The sequence below is a fragment of the Oncorhynchus nerka genome, linkage group LG22 (genome assembly GCF_034236695.1).
Source record: "Oncorhynchus nerka isolate Pitt River linkage group LG22, Oner_Uvic_2.0, whole genome shotgun sequence".
In the NCBI taxonomy this organism is placed as follows: domain Eukaryota; kingdom Metazoa; phylum Chordata; class Actinopteri; order Salmoniformes; family Salmonidae; genus Oncorhynchus; species Oncorhynchus nerka.
In genome coordinates this window covers 44,327,237-44,341,386 of record NC_088417.1, presented here as the reverse complement: position 1 = coordinate 44,341,386, position 14,150 = coordinate 44,327,237, and the positions used below count along the sequence as shown (strand labels likewise).

The window sequence follows — 14,150 nt, the reverse complement described above, 5'->3', positions numbered from 1 at the left end:
TAATCAAGAAATATCCCTGTTTGCTCGATCCATGAGCCTGTTGTTGCATATCATACGTGGCTGTACCTTATTGAAAATGCGTAGACGCTCATACAGTATAAAGCATCTCCCAATGACAGTAGAGTAGAGCACCTTTGTTTGTTTGATGAGGGGCCGTTCGTGGCCTCTCGTGTTGCACTGACACAGTTGTCATGGTGACTGGGTGATCACAGGGGCGCAGGCAGAGTCAGCTGGGGGCGGGACACCCCCAGCCATGGTCCCGTCTGCCTGATCCCCAGAATGCCCTTAGCCCCCGCCAGAGGAACGTCCGTCTGTTTCTCCTGTGGGCGGTGGTGGGGAGAAAACAACAGGTCTCCATTTAGAGTGTGTGGCTACTGCCATGAGCTGGCCATATGGTGCCGCTATTAAGCTCCCTCTGCAGAGAGCTGAACCAGGCCTGCAGGCAGGCCGACACCAGCTCATTCACAACACTTACTGGAGAGAGTAGGAGCAGCTAGGAGGGGGCTGTCTATTGTTCCTTTTTTTTACTGTTGCTATAACTACTCGCTCTCCTCTCTCCTCTCTGTCTTTCTCTGTCTTTGCTCTCTGTGTCTCTCTCTGTCTGTCTCTGTGTCTCTTCAGTCTCTGCTCTCTGTCTGTCTCTGTGTCTATCTGTCTGTCTCTGTGTCTCTCTCTGTCTCTGCTCTCTAACTGTCTCTGTGTCTCTCTCTGTCTCTGCTCTCTGTCTGTCTCTGTGTCTCTCTCTGTCTCTCCTCTCTAACGGTCTCTGTGTCTCTCTCTGTCTCTCCTCTCTGTCTGTCTCTCTATCTCTCTCTTTGTCTCTCCTCTCTGTTTGTCTCTGTGTCTCTGTCTGTCTCTGTGTGTGTCTCACTCTCTCTCAACAGTGGGGATATAACCACTATATTGTAGATGTAGATCCTAATTTGATCCAACACTCTCCATGATTTAACTCACTTCAAAGCTTTAAAACATCTCAAGTAAGTTCCTGTCCTTATGCTTGAGTTCCCAGGGACTCCGCGATGAGAACATTTCCCAGCGTGCTCTACCAGTCAGCACAGTACCACCACCATTCCCCTCTGGAAACTTTAGGATCCTGATTGAATATTTGGACAGCTTAGCCCGGCGCGGTGCTCTGTAGAACCATCGAGTCAAAGGGAATTACAGAATAGGAAAGATTAAATCCTGTTCTGTTTAGGCTCAGACATGATGTGCACATGTTCTATTTGTGGAGGTTCAGTGTTCTGTGCTGCAGTTGGAGAGGGGCAGAAGTGTCTGCTGGGTGTCTAGGGAGCTGCCTGTGTCTGTCTGGCACGAAGCATTTACTAACTCTTCCTCCTGGATCCCCCCCCCCCCGCCCCCGAGTCCTGTTCACAGGTGATGGACATCACTGCCACAGGTTCACTACCACTGTCATAGATGTGGTGTGATTTTGAGACTCCGCCCTGGGCAGTAAAGGAACCGGGGGAGTTTTCTTCCCGTTGGCATGGCACACAGCTGATGGAGGGAGGTTTTCATTCCAGATCAAATGCCGTGCATCAAGTCCCCCTGGGCCTTTTGATAGACGAGCGTTGAAACAAAAGGTTAAGTCATGCAGTTCAATTGTCTCGTTTCATCTGCTGGTGTCCTCACTTGCCTTCATTTCCTGTCTTGGTCGTCTATAAATAGACCAAATAGGGGAAGCGTGAACCTGCTTATTTTGTATTGGAGTCAATCTGTCACAAGCCTTAATGTAATTTTGATCGATTGCCGAGTAATTTGCCTACTAGGTACCGCAAGTCATTGCAAATGTAACCGGGGAGGAAGCGGTGGAGGGGTTTAATGAGGCGTTGAGGCGACATGACCAGAACGGCCGCTGTTTATGAGCTGAAGCGCATTTCAGCTTCATTGACGAAATAGAGCCGGAGATCTTTACCTGAAATGTATTGCTGCCTTTAAGTAATCTTTCACCGGGTTTTTTTTTTAAACTGCCTTGCTTTTCTTATATTTTTTTGCGCAACAGGAAGTGTGTGTCACTTTCCTATAAATTCATTAAGGTAACACAGAGACCTTTGAGTTCGGGGGAGGGTTTTCTAAAGGATTAGGCTTTGGCTATTGATTTCTGGGCTCGCATTGAATAAGAAATGAAGAGAACAAAGGGTAGGGTAGGAAAACAAAGCGTAGGACTGGACTGGTCACGCTGGGCCGAAGTGACAGCTGTCAATAAGTCAGATGTATTGACAATGAATGTCGCGTCTGGCGTGTCACGCCACCCAGTGAGCCATTTCCGAGATTAGAGAGCGCATGAGGACCTTGGGACAGGTCACTCTGTCATCATCTGATCTGGATGGATCACAGATACAGTAAATGTCCTCTGTCACATGATCAGTACACAGGACTAGGCTGTAGGGAAAAGACCAATCAGATGTACTTCCTCTGTCACATGAACAGTATACAGGACTAGGCTGTAGGGAAAAGACCAATCACATGTACTTCCTCTGTCACATGAACAGTATACAGGACTAGGCTGTAGGGAAAAGACAAATCAGATGTACTTCCTCTGTCACATGATCAGTATACAGGACTAGGCTGTAGGGAAAAGACCAATCAGATGTACTTCCTCTGTCACATGATCAGTATACAGGACTAGGCTGTAGGGAAAAGCCATGTCCTTTTAGCCATGCATCAGAAATCTGTGCTGGTATTATGACTTGGTATGATCATAAATAATGTCTGAATTATTTGACATTTTATCTTCTTGATTTAGTGTCCAACATGTAGGCCTACACAGTGTCACGATCATCTAAGGTGGAAACAGCAGACCAAAACGCAGCGTGGTGGGCGTACATACGTCTTTATTATAAGATGTCGCCAAAAAAACAATAAACATCAAAACGAAAACGTGAAGCCAACATAGTGCTCACAGGCAAATATACATGGACTACTACCCACAAATACAGGTGGGAAAAAGGCTACCTAAGTATGGTTCTCAATCAGAGACAACGATAGACAGCTGCCTCTGATTGAGAACCACGCCCAGCCAAACACACAGAAATGGGTGGGCATTTCTCCGCGGTGGGGGCTCTGGTGCGGGACGTAGACCCCGCTCCACCTCTGGCTTGGCCCACTTGGGTGCCGCCTCTAGAGCGGGGACCCTTGTAGCGGGCCCTGGACTGGAGACCCTTGTTGGGAGCTCCGGACTGGAGGGCGTCGCTGGAAGCTCCGGACTGGGCACTGGCACAGGACTCACCAGGCTGGGGAGACATACAGGAGGCCTCTTCCTTGGCCGAGGCACCGGATACACTGGGCCGTGGAGGCGCACTGGCGGTCTCGAGAGATGGCACCACCCGTTCTGGCTGGATGCCCACTTCCACCCGGCAAATGCGGGACACTGGCACCAAGCACACCGGCCTGTGAATGCTCGGGCCGAGACACAGTGCGCATCACCCCATAACCCGGGGCCTGATCAGTCACATGCTCGTCACGGTAAGCACGGGGAGGGGGCTCAGGTCTCCAACCTGACTCCGCCACACTCCCCGTGTTCCCCCAAAAATGTATTTGGGGGGGGGCTGCCTCTCGGGCTTCCTTGCCAGCCGCGTTCCCTCATTACGCTGGTTCCCTTTTCCTGCTGCCTCCGCTCTCCTGGCTGCCTCCACCTGTTCCCATGGGAGGCGATCCCTTCCAGCCAGGATCTCCTCCCATGTGTAGGATCCCTTGCCGTCCAGGATGTCCTCCCATGTCCAGTCCTCTCTTCCACGCTGCTTGGTCCTTTGGTGGTGGGTAGTTCTGTAATTGTCGTCTAAGGTGGAAACAGCAGACCAAAGTGCAGCGTGGTGAGCGTACATACGTCTTTATTATAAGATGTCGCCAACAAAACAATAAACATCAATCAGAGACAACGATAGACAGCTGCCTCTGATTGAGAACCACACCCGGGACATAGAATGCCCACCCAAATCACACCCTGACCAAACCAAAATAGAGACATATAATGCTCTCTACGGTCAGGGCGTGACACACAGAACTGTGTTTCACAGCGATATCAAACCAATGCCATGTTATTGTATGTTATATGTGATTCTGTAGCTGTTATTGTTTGTGGTTTTATGGATCCCAGCCCAGGACTAAAATAAGTGAGAGGACTAGGTTTAAAATAAGAGAGAGAGACAGAGAGAGAGAGAGAGAGAGAGAGAGAGAGAGAGAGAGAGAGAGTGAGAGAGAGAGAGAGAGAGAGAGAGAGAGAGAGAGAGAGAGAGAGAGAGAGAGAGAGAGAGAGAGATAGAGAGAGAGAGGAGAGGTAGAGAGAGAGAGAGAGAGAGAGAGAGAGAAAGGAGAGAGAGAGAGAGAGAGAGAAAGGAGAGATAGAGAGAGAGAGAGAGAGAGAGAGGAGAGGTAGAGAGAGAGAGAGAGAGAGAGAAAGGAGAGAGAGCGAGAGAGAGAGAGAGAAAGGAGAGATAGAGAGAGAGAGAGAGAGGAGAGATAGAGAGAGAGAGAGAGAGGTAAGAGAGAGAGAGAGAGGTAGAGAGAGAGCGAGAGAGAGAGAGAGAAAGGAGAGATAGAGAGAGAGAGAGAGACGTAAAACGTTCCACTGTAATAGTGAAGGTGTAAACTTGGCAGTAGAAAATCTTAACAGTATATTTGACCTCTCAGCTTCCCTATCAAATCTAAAAATCTCAAATAGAAAACCGAAGAAAATTAACAATAATGACAAATGGTTTGATGAAGAATGCAAAAATCTAAGAAAGAAATTGAGAAACCTGTCCAACCAAAAACATAGAGACCCGGAAAACCTGAGTCTACGCCTTCACTATGGTGAATCACTAAAACAATACAGAAATACACTACGGAAAAAGAAGGAACAGCATGTCAGAAATCAGCTCAATGTAATTGAAGAATCCATAGACTCTAACCACTTCTGGGAAAATTGGAAAACACTAAACAAACAACAACACGAAGAATTATCTATCCAAAATGGAGATGTATGGGTAAACCACTTCTCCAATCTTTTTGGTTCTTTAACAAAGAATAAAGAGCAAAAACATATACATGATCAAATACAGATCTTAGAATCAACTATTAAAGACTACCAGAACCCACTGGATTCTCCAATTACATTGAATGAGTTACAGGACAAAATAAAAACCCTCCAACCCAAAAAGGCCTGTGGTGTCGATGGTATCCTCAATGAAATGATCAAATATACAGACAACAAATTCCAATTGGCTATACTAAAACTCTTTAACATCATACTTAGCTCTGGCATGTTCCCCAATATTTGGAACCAAGGACTGATCACCCCAATCCACAAAAGTGGAGACAAATTTGACCCCAATAGCTACCGTGGAATATGTGTCAACAGTAACCTTGGGAAAATCCTCTGCATTATTATTAACAGCAGACTCGTACATTTCCTCAATGAAAACAATGTACTGAGCAAATGTCAAATTGGCTTTTTACCAAATTACCGTACAACAGACCATGTATTCACCCTGCACACCCTAATTGACAACCAAACAAACCAAAACAAAGGCAAAGTCTTCTCATGCTTTGTTGATTTCAAAAAAGCCTTCGACTCAATCTGGCATGAGGGTCTGCTATACAAACTGATGGAAAGTGGTGTTGGGGGTAAAACATATGACATTATAAAATCCATGTACACAAACAACAAGTGTGCGGTTAAAATTGGCAAAAAACACACACATTTCTTCACACAGGGTCGTGGGGTTAGACAGGGATGCAGCTTAAGCCCCACCCTCTTCAACATATATATCAACGAATTGGCGCGGGCACTAGAAAAGTCTGCAGCACCCGGCCTCCCTCTGCTAGAATCCGAAGTCAAATGTCTGCTGTTTGCTGATGATCTGGTGCTTCTGTCACCAACCAAGGAGGGCCTACAGCAGCACCTATATTTTATGCACAGATTCTGTCAGACCTGGGCACTGACAGTAAATCTCAGTAAGACCAAAATAATGGTGTTCCAAAAAAGGTCCAGTCACCAGGACCACAAATTCAAATTCCATCTAGACACTGTTGCCCTAGAGCACACAAAAAACTATACATACCTTGGCCTAAACATCAGTGCCACAGGTAACTTCCACAAAGCTGTGAACGATCTGAGAGACAAGGCAAGAAGGGCATTCTATGCCATCAAAAGAAACATTACATTTCAACATACCAATTAGGATTTGGCTAAAAATACTTGAATCAGTCATAGAGCCCATTGCCCTTTATGGTTGTGAGGTCTGGGGTCCGCTCACCAACCAAGACTTCACAAAATGGGACAAACACCAAATTGAGACTCTGCACGCAGAATTCTGCAAAAATATCCTCCGTGTACAACGTAAAACACCAAATAATGCATGCAGAGCAGAATTAGGCCGATACCCACTAATTATCAAAATCCAGAAAAGAGCCATTAAATTCTACAACCACCTAAAAGGAAGCGATTCACAAACCATCCATAACAAAGCCATCACCTACAGAGAGATGAACCTGGAGAAGAGTCCCCTAAGCAAGCTGGTCCTGGGGCTCTGTTCACAAACACAAACACACCCTACAGAGCCCCAGGACAACAGCACAATTAGACCCAACCAAATCATGAGAAAACAAAAAGATAATTACTTAACACATTGGAAAGAATTAACAAAAAAACAGAGCAAACTAGAATGCTATTTGGCCCTACACAGAGAGTACACAGCGGCAGAATACCTGACCACTGTGACTGACCCAAAATTAAGGAAAGCTTTGACTATGTACAGACTCAGTGAGCATAGCCTTGCTATTGAGAAAGGCCGCCGTAGGCAGACATGGCTCTCAAGAGAAGACAGGCTATGTGCTCACTGCCCACAAAATGAGGTGGAAACTGAGCTGCACTTCCTAACCTCCTGCCCAATGTATGACCATATTAGAGATACATATTTCCCCCAGATCACACAGATCCACAAAGAATTCGAAAACAAATCCAATTTTGAAAAACTCCCATATCTACTGGGTGAAATTTCACAGTGTGCCATCACAGCAGCAAGATTTGTGACCTGTTGCCACGAGAAAAGGGCAACCAGTGAAGAACAAACACCATTGTAAATACAACCCATATTTATGCTTATAAATTTTATCTTGTATCCTTTAACTATTTGTACATTGTATATATATATATATATATATAATATGACATTTGTAATGTCTTTACTGTTTTGAAACTTCTGTATGTGTAATGTTTACTGTTCATTTTTGTTGTTTTTCACCTTATATATTCACTTTGTATGTTGTCTACCTCACTTGCTTTGGCAATGTTAACACATGTTTCCCATGCCAATAAAGCCCTTGAATTGAATTGAATTGAATTGAATTGAATTGAGAGAGAGAGAGAGAGAGAGAGAGAGAGAGAGAGAGAGAGAGAGAGAGAGAGAGAGAGAGAGAGAGAGAAGATAAAGGTCAGGCTGGGGGAGAGCAGATTAAAAGCAGCCTGTAGGAGGATAATCTAATAGTCCTTCTTAAAACATGATGACTACTGCATCTCTCTCTCTCTCTCTCTCTCTCTCTCTCTCTCTTTCTCTCTCTCAGTCCATCTCATTCTGGCTGTTTCTCACTAAATCCATTTTCCATCCTGTGAGTGTGTGACCTATATTTTTGTTCACCGTGCATTTCTCTCTCCTCCACCCTCTCTCACCCTCTCCTTCCTGTCTTCTATTTTACTCTACCTTGCAGCTCCAAACCCCCTGCCTAAAATAGACGAGTTGGCTCTCTTCCAAAGAGCAGTTTGTGGAGCATATCGAGGTGTCTGAGTCGACAGGGGCTTGACAGAACTTATTTTCAAAATAATTCCCCTCTCGTAGCTAATTCAGACAATGTTACTGCTATAAGAACATTCTCCATAAGGCAACATCTAAAACCTCACTACCTGAGGAGAAAACATCACCAATCAAACCCACAAAATCATGCCCTCATGATTACCCTTTTCATTTTTCTTCTTCAAAATAGGTCTTTGCCTGCAACTTTCTATACTTAACAGTCGTGTTCCCCAGGAATTCAAGAGGGCAGTTTTGACAGTTCTGCAGTCGGTGAGGTCTTGTTGCAACACATTTTTCTATACAGTACAGTGACTCTTTAAGCTGATTCCAGGTCAGTAAGTTCAGATCCAGAGCTGGCCTATCAGGAGTGGTTATTTCATTTGGAGCTGACAGGGTGCTTTCCATCACAGGACTTGCAGGTTCTCCAGCTCCAGGCGAACGTGTCCCTCTGCACCTCTTCACCGTGGCAGCTGGCCAGATCGGCGTATGGCTCAATCCTATTTGCTATGAATTCAATTAGGCCACCCAGAGTCTACCACTTTGTGCTCTGCATTTGTAATCACGGATGTGTGTTGTTTAAGAAGAGGAGCTCTCCTTTCTTTTCTCGTCTGCTCCATTAGTGCTTGTATATGGCTAGTCTGGATCGCGATTCTCGTGTGTGTTTTATGTAGTGATCTCTCTACTCTCCGTGCTTTGTGTCCCTCTATAGGGACTGTGAGGTCATTAAGACATGCGTGACATTTTCTGTTCCCATAGATGCAGAGGGCTCCAGTGCGTAAGGGCAGGATGGATGACTAGTAACCATAGCACTGCACAACTCGGCCCGTGGAGCTGTGGCGCTATAGCTACCTCTCCTGGGTGAACAGAGCACACTGACCGAGGTGGCGGCGCTGGGCTTGATGTGGTTGGAGGAGGGTTATGGGGTGACGGAGTGAGAGAGGGGGGATGGGAGAGAGGGAACACAGCACATCAGGGGAGTATTCCCCCATAAGCCACTGCAGCAGCAGCCAGGAGCCAGGTGGGCACAGGGGGCAGGTTGAACGTCAGAGCCGATTTGGAGGCAGACCCTGGCCATGCTCTCCGTGGAGGACAGCCCTGCGTGTTCCAATCAGGCTCCTTCCCCAGGTCATGCAATTACCACGGCATCCACAAGAGCGATTGTGTGTTATAATTAGGTCATTATTGTCTGTGTGTTTTCGATGAGTGGCGCTGTGGTTCTCACAGCTTAGAAGCAGGTGTCCTATTATGAGAGGAGGGATGCTAATACAAGTGTTGTGCTGGAATACTCTGCAATATGCACTCCCAATGACCGATGTAATGATTATTCGGAGATCACACTTCTGTGTGTGTGCACAGTGCGCGCAAACACGAACACGCTCACAACAGCTCAGCCGCGAAGTGGTAGGCCAGAGAAGCCCTCAGAACGGGACCGCCGATTGCTGAAGCGCGTAGCATGTAGAAATTGCCTGTATCGGTTGCAACACTCACTGCCGAGTTCCAAACTGCATCTGGAAGCAAGGTCATTACAATAACTGCTTGTCAGGAGCTTCATGAAATGGGTTTCCATGGCCGAACAGCCGCACACAAGCCTAAGATCACCATACGCAATGCTAAGCGTCGGCTGGAGTGGTGTAAAGCTCGCCGCCATTGGACTCTGGAGCAGTGGAAACGCGTTCTCTGGAGAGATGAATCAGGCTTCACCGACTGGCAGTCCGACAGATGAATCAGGGTTTGGCGGATCCAGGAGAACACTACCTGCCCCAATGCATAGTGTCAACTGTAAAGTTTGGTGGAGGAGGAATAATGGTGTGGGGCTGTTTTAGTTCCAGGGAAGGGAAATCTTAACGCTACAGCTTACAATGACACTCTAGACGATTCTGTGCTTCCAACTTTGTGGCAACAGTTTGGGGAAGGCCCTTTCCTGTTCCAGCATGACATTGCCCCCGTGCACAAGCGAGGTCCATACAGAAATAGTTTGTCGAGATCGGTGTGGAAGAACTTGACTGGCCTGCACAGAGCCGTAACCTCAATCGAACACCTTGGGATGAATTGGAACGCCGACTGCGAGCCAAGCCTAATCTTCCAACATCAGTGCCCGACCTCACTAATGCTCTTGTGGCTGAGTGGAAGCAAGTCCCCACAGCTATGTTCCAACAACTAGTGGAAAGCCTTCACAGAAGAGTGGAGGCTCTTATAGCAGCAAAGGAGGGACCAACTCCATATTAATGCCCATGATTTTGGAATGAGATGTTCGACGAGCAGGTGTCCACATACTCTTGGTCATGTAATGTATGTTTCTCTCAACCATCACCACTATAATACAGAGGCTTTGGATTGGAAATGGGTTTGGTCGGTGGTATATTTTACAGTGAACAGGCCAGTAGAGAGAGGTTTCAGTCAACAGACTGCTGCTGTGGTTGTGTGTCCTGGACGCAGAAGCTTTAATTAAAGCAGTCAGATTATTGATCTCAGTCTTGGCTTCCTCAAGGCTATTTCCACCCCCTACAGTATCATTGCAGAATAAAATGGTCTTTCTGCAAGCCCCTTAGAACCCCTTGTGTGTGTGTGTGTGTGTGTGTGTGTGTGTGTGTGTGTGTGTGTGTGTGTGTGTGTGTGTGTGTGTGTGTGTGTGTGTGTGTGTGTGTGTGCCTGTCTGCATACAGAATAATAATACATCTAAGCCCTCCTCCTTCCCAAGGACAGCAATGAGCTCTGCCTGTTAATGTCATCCATCAGAAGGCCTCTCTAATGCAGTCTCCCAGTCTCCCAGTAATAGAGCACATCCCAGTGTGGTGATTCTGGAGAAAATCAATGCCTTTTTAATTCCCTCATCCTGTTGCTTATACCCCTCAGCGCCCAAATAGAATTATCATAACAGTTTGTTCAAACCCCATGACGGCAAAGACAGATTCTATACCATTTAGAGTGAATGTGAACCCAGATTATTCAGGGGTTGGTGAGGACTATCTCCTTATTAAAAGGATTAGGGGTTGAGGGGAATGGTTTGTCATGGTACGGAGAACCATGACAACGGAGACAATTGGATTGGGGAATATTCAACTGGTCATAAATGGGGAGGATGGAACTTATTTTCATGGCATGCATCAGTGACCTTCATCATTTGGGGATGTAGATAATGGCTGTGATTTATCCAGACCTATCTGAAGGGCAGTGGGCTGTTAAAACATGATCCTACAGCACAGATTATTTAACATGTAGGGGCAGGATGGGTAAGGGGGGTCTCTGACAGCCACAGCCACCAACACCACCATGCCCAAACCCAACTAGGGGAAATTACAATGTGGGCACAGAGACACAAGCAGGCAGGCACACACACACACACACACTTTTTAGGGTAACAATTATCAGAAAGGATTTGAAGGGCATCGATATATTGTATGTTTGTTGATCATCAAAAATCAAATATGTGACCACCGTATCCCCCTGATATGAGGGCGCTTCCCTGCGCTCTGCCCCAGCATGTGCGAACACATCACTTGTGATGCTGACGCAGGTCGACAGAGGCAAGCTGTCGGGGCGGAGCCAGTAACGCAATGCGCGAATGGGCAGTGGCAACAGCAGGCTGGCAGTGAAGCACCCGGTGAGGTTTGGCGGCAGAGCGACACGTCGAGGCGAAACGGGGTGATCCAAGAGGAAACGGACGCTGCGATGCAAGCAGACTGGAGCAAAATAAGAACCAGCTCACACACCCTGCTCTGATTTCTGGACTGTTGTATTGCGCCTCTGACAATGGAGACGTAATGCGCAGCTATTTTCTTGCTGTCAGTTTTATAGTTCGTTTTCTGCCACTTTAATCTGAGCCTATTATTGGCAGACAACCGACGATTCAACGGTCGTCTCGAAAGGGACAGGCTTTTTCCTCCTATGATATTGTTTCGAACGGTTATTTATTCGTTCAGGAGCAAACGTTGAGGTTTCTGCCTCTTTTCCACATTCTTATTTCTGGAAAGGGTCTAACCATGACGAAAAGCGCGCAGCTTGCGCCGACCCTGTGCTGAAGCGATGTTTCAGGACCATGGATACTTGTTTCTCTGTTTCTGGTTTACAAAATAAGTGTCACAAATGGATGAAGAAATCGACACCCGCAAAATAAACAACAGCTTCCTCCGGGACCACAACTATGCAACTGAAGGTATTGTAATGAAAGGAGGCAGGGAGTGTAGCTCGAATCTTCCACGTTCTACCTTCTGACCAGTAGCTCAGTGTGCCATCAACTGTTCTACAAAAGCATGATCTATGGTACCTCATATATAGACCTAAGTACGTAACTTTAGCGCCTATTGACGATAGTATATTATCCCTGGGGGAGTTTTTTTAAGAGCCACGTCACGGTACGGTTTTGGAAACATGGGCCTTTTGGAAACGTAGGCCTAAATCGTTCATATAAGCGATACATAATTTAATAAAAAACAAAGGTTAAATTACTACATGTCTATAGGGTTGGGGTTCCCATAAGACCATTTTTCCATGTTACAGAGCTTATTTATGGCAAACACATAGGAAGGAGGTGTACCTGTGGTAATTATTTATCTGCGTCCCCGAACACCTGTCTTCAAACTGAAAACGGACGCCACTAACATGTTGTCACATTAAAAAAAATACTGTCAGCTCCAACTGTGTATAAATCGGTTAAAACAGTATATTACATTTTGATGTGATTTGAAAGTCGGGGGATTTATGTTTCTCGAACCGTACTGCAATTGAGATTCAATTCACGTTTAGATGGAGTTTTTTGGCTGTGTTGGCTGCCAGAGCCAATTCGCCTCGAAACAGAACATGTAAGGTCCTTGGGGGGGTTCTCCCGCTCTGCTGACGATTATTTTCATGCAGGAGTAATAAAGGCCTAGTGCACTAATTTGGTAAACTATTTTTTTTAAATGTATATAAATAATTGTATTTATTTATTGTGATTTGTCAGGGGGTGCATCAGCACGACTACTTCCCGCGGCAATGCTGAGTTGTCATAGCTATGAGTCTCTACAGTATCTTGCTCAGAAAAAAAAGTGTTAAGCTATGTAGAATTAATGGCTGTCTGGCATTAGCCTATAGCGTTGCATTATATATTGAGAAGGTCAGATATTGGAGAATACACAATGCAGTCACGGAAGTCTGTGTATTCTGAATGAATCACTGAAGCTACGCACATCCCGATGCATGAGAAGCGGGTCAGAGGAGCCTCGGTGGGAGAATCTAAATCCCATTCTCCTCATGTCCTCTATCCTCTCTCTCCTCGCCTCCTTCTCAAAACCCATTGGATGAGAAAGCCAGAGGACCCTCCCCTTTGACCTTCTCCAATGTGTTTAGGGAAGGAAGCGAGGAGAGAGAATACGAGGAGGACGCAATTGAGATTATCCCGGGGAGTTCACACAGGGAAATAGGTTTATCCATCTGGCCAAGTACACTGAACAAAACTATAAACGCAACATGTAAAGTGTTGGTCCCATGTTTCATGAGCTGAAATAAAAAATCCCAGAAATGTTCAATATGCACAGAAAACCTTTTTCTTTCCAATTTTAGTGTACAAATTTGTTTACATCCCTGTTAGTGAGCATTTCTCCTTTGCCAAGATAATCCATCCACCTGACAGGTGTGGCATATCAAGAAGCTGATTAAACAGCATGATCATTACACACAGGGGGAGTATTTCTGTCTGTAATAAAGTCATTTTGTGGGGAAAACCCCATTCTGATTGGCTGTGCCTGGCTCCCCAGTGGGTGGGCCTATGCTGCACCCCTGCCCAGTCCTGTGAATTCTTTAGATTCGGGCCTAATGAATTTATTTCAATTGACTGATTTCCTGATTTAAAAAAAAATAAACCTTTATTTAACTAGGCAAGTCAGTTAAGAACAAATTCTTATTTTCAATGACGGCCTAGGAACAGTGGGTTTAACTACCTTGTTCAGGGGCAGAGCGACAGATACAACATTATGTTGACCATTTCGTATCAACCACATGAGTAGCCTAAATATTTATTGATAACGACACAGTAATTCATTTAGAGAGACATTATGGCTACTTATTTTCATTTTTAATTGGCTATCGTAATAGTTTCAAATAAAAAAAGGTCATTCAAAATTCAATATCCTATATCCTATAAGTTGGTTGTAAATGTAAAGGACACGCACTCTTATAGAAAAGTCATCCTGCTTTCCCTATGGCTGGTTATGCTGTATTGTTTAGGGTCTGTGCTGTAGCCTATAGCAGTGGAATAAAGCATTGGGGTTGCTGGTGTCAGAGTAGTGCAGGTAATCAGATAGTTTGCTTTTTCAGAATTAAAGTTTAGTTCTCTATGCATTTTTGCCTGTTTAAATGTCAATACTGAAATATGCAATATAGCAACACTAAGCAAAGGCACAAACAGGA

The 14,150-nt window shown here is 45.6% G+C and overlaps 1 protein-coding gene across 2 annotated transcripts in view; it reads left to right on the top strand.

Moving 5' to 3' along the window:
• The window catches only part of LOC115105237 (serine/threonine-protein phosphatase 2A 55 kDa regulatory subunit B beta isoform-like), a 110,768-nt gene that overhangs the window by 45,191 nt on the left and 51,427 nt on the right, over positions 1 to 14,150 (top strand). The window contains exon 1 of one of the 2 annotated variants that reach the window (XM_029627007.2): positions 11,344 to 11,919. The exons of the other annotated variant lie outside the window; for it this stretch is intronic. Within the exon in view, the coding sequence (XP_029482867.1) occupies positions 11,850 to 11,919 (70 nt within the window). The 5' untranslated portion in view covers positions 11,344 to 11,849. Of the gene's footprint in view, positions 1 to 11,343; positions 11,920 to 14,150 lie in introns of those variants that run through there. 2 annotated transcript variants of the gene reach the window in all.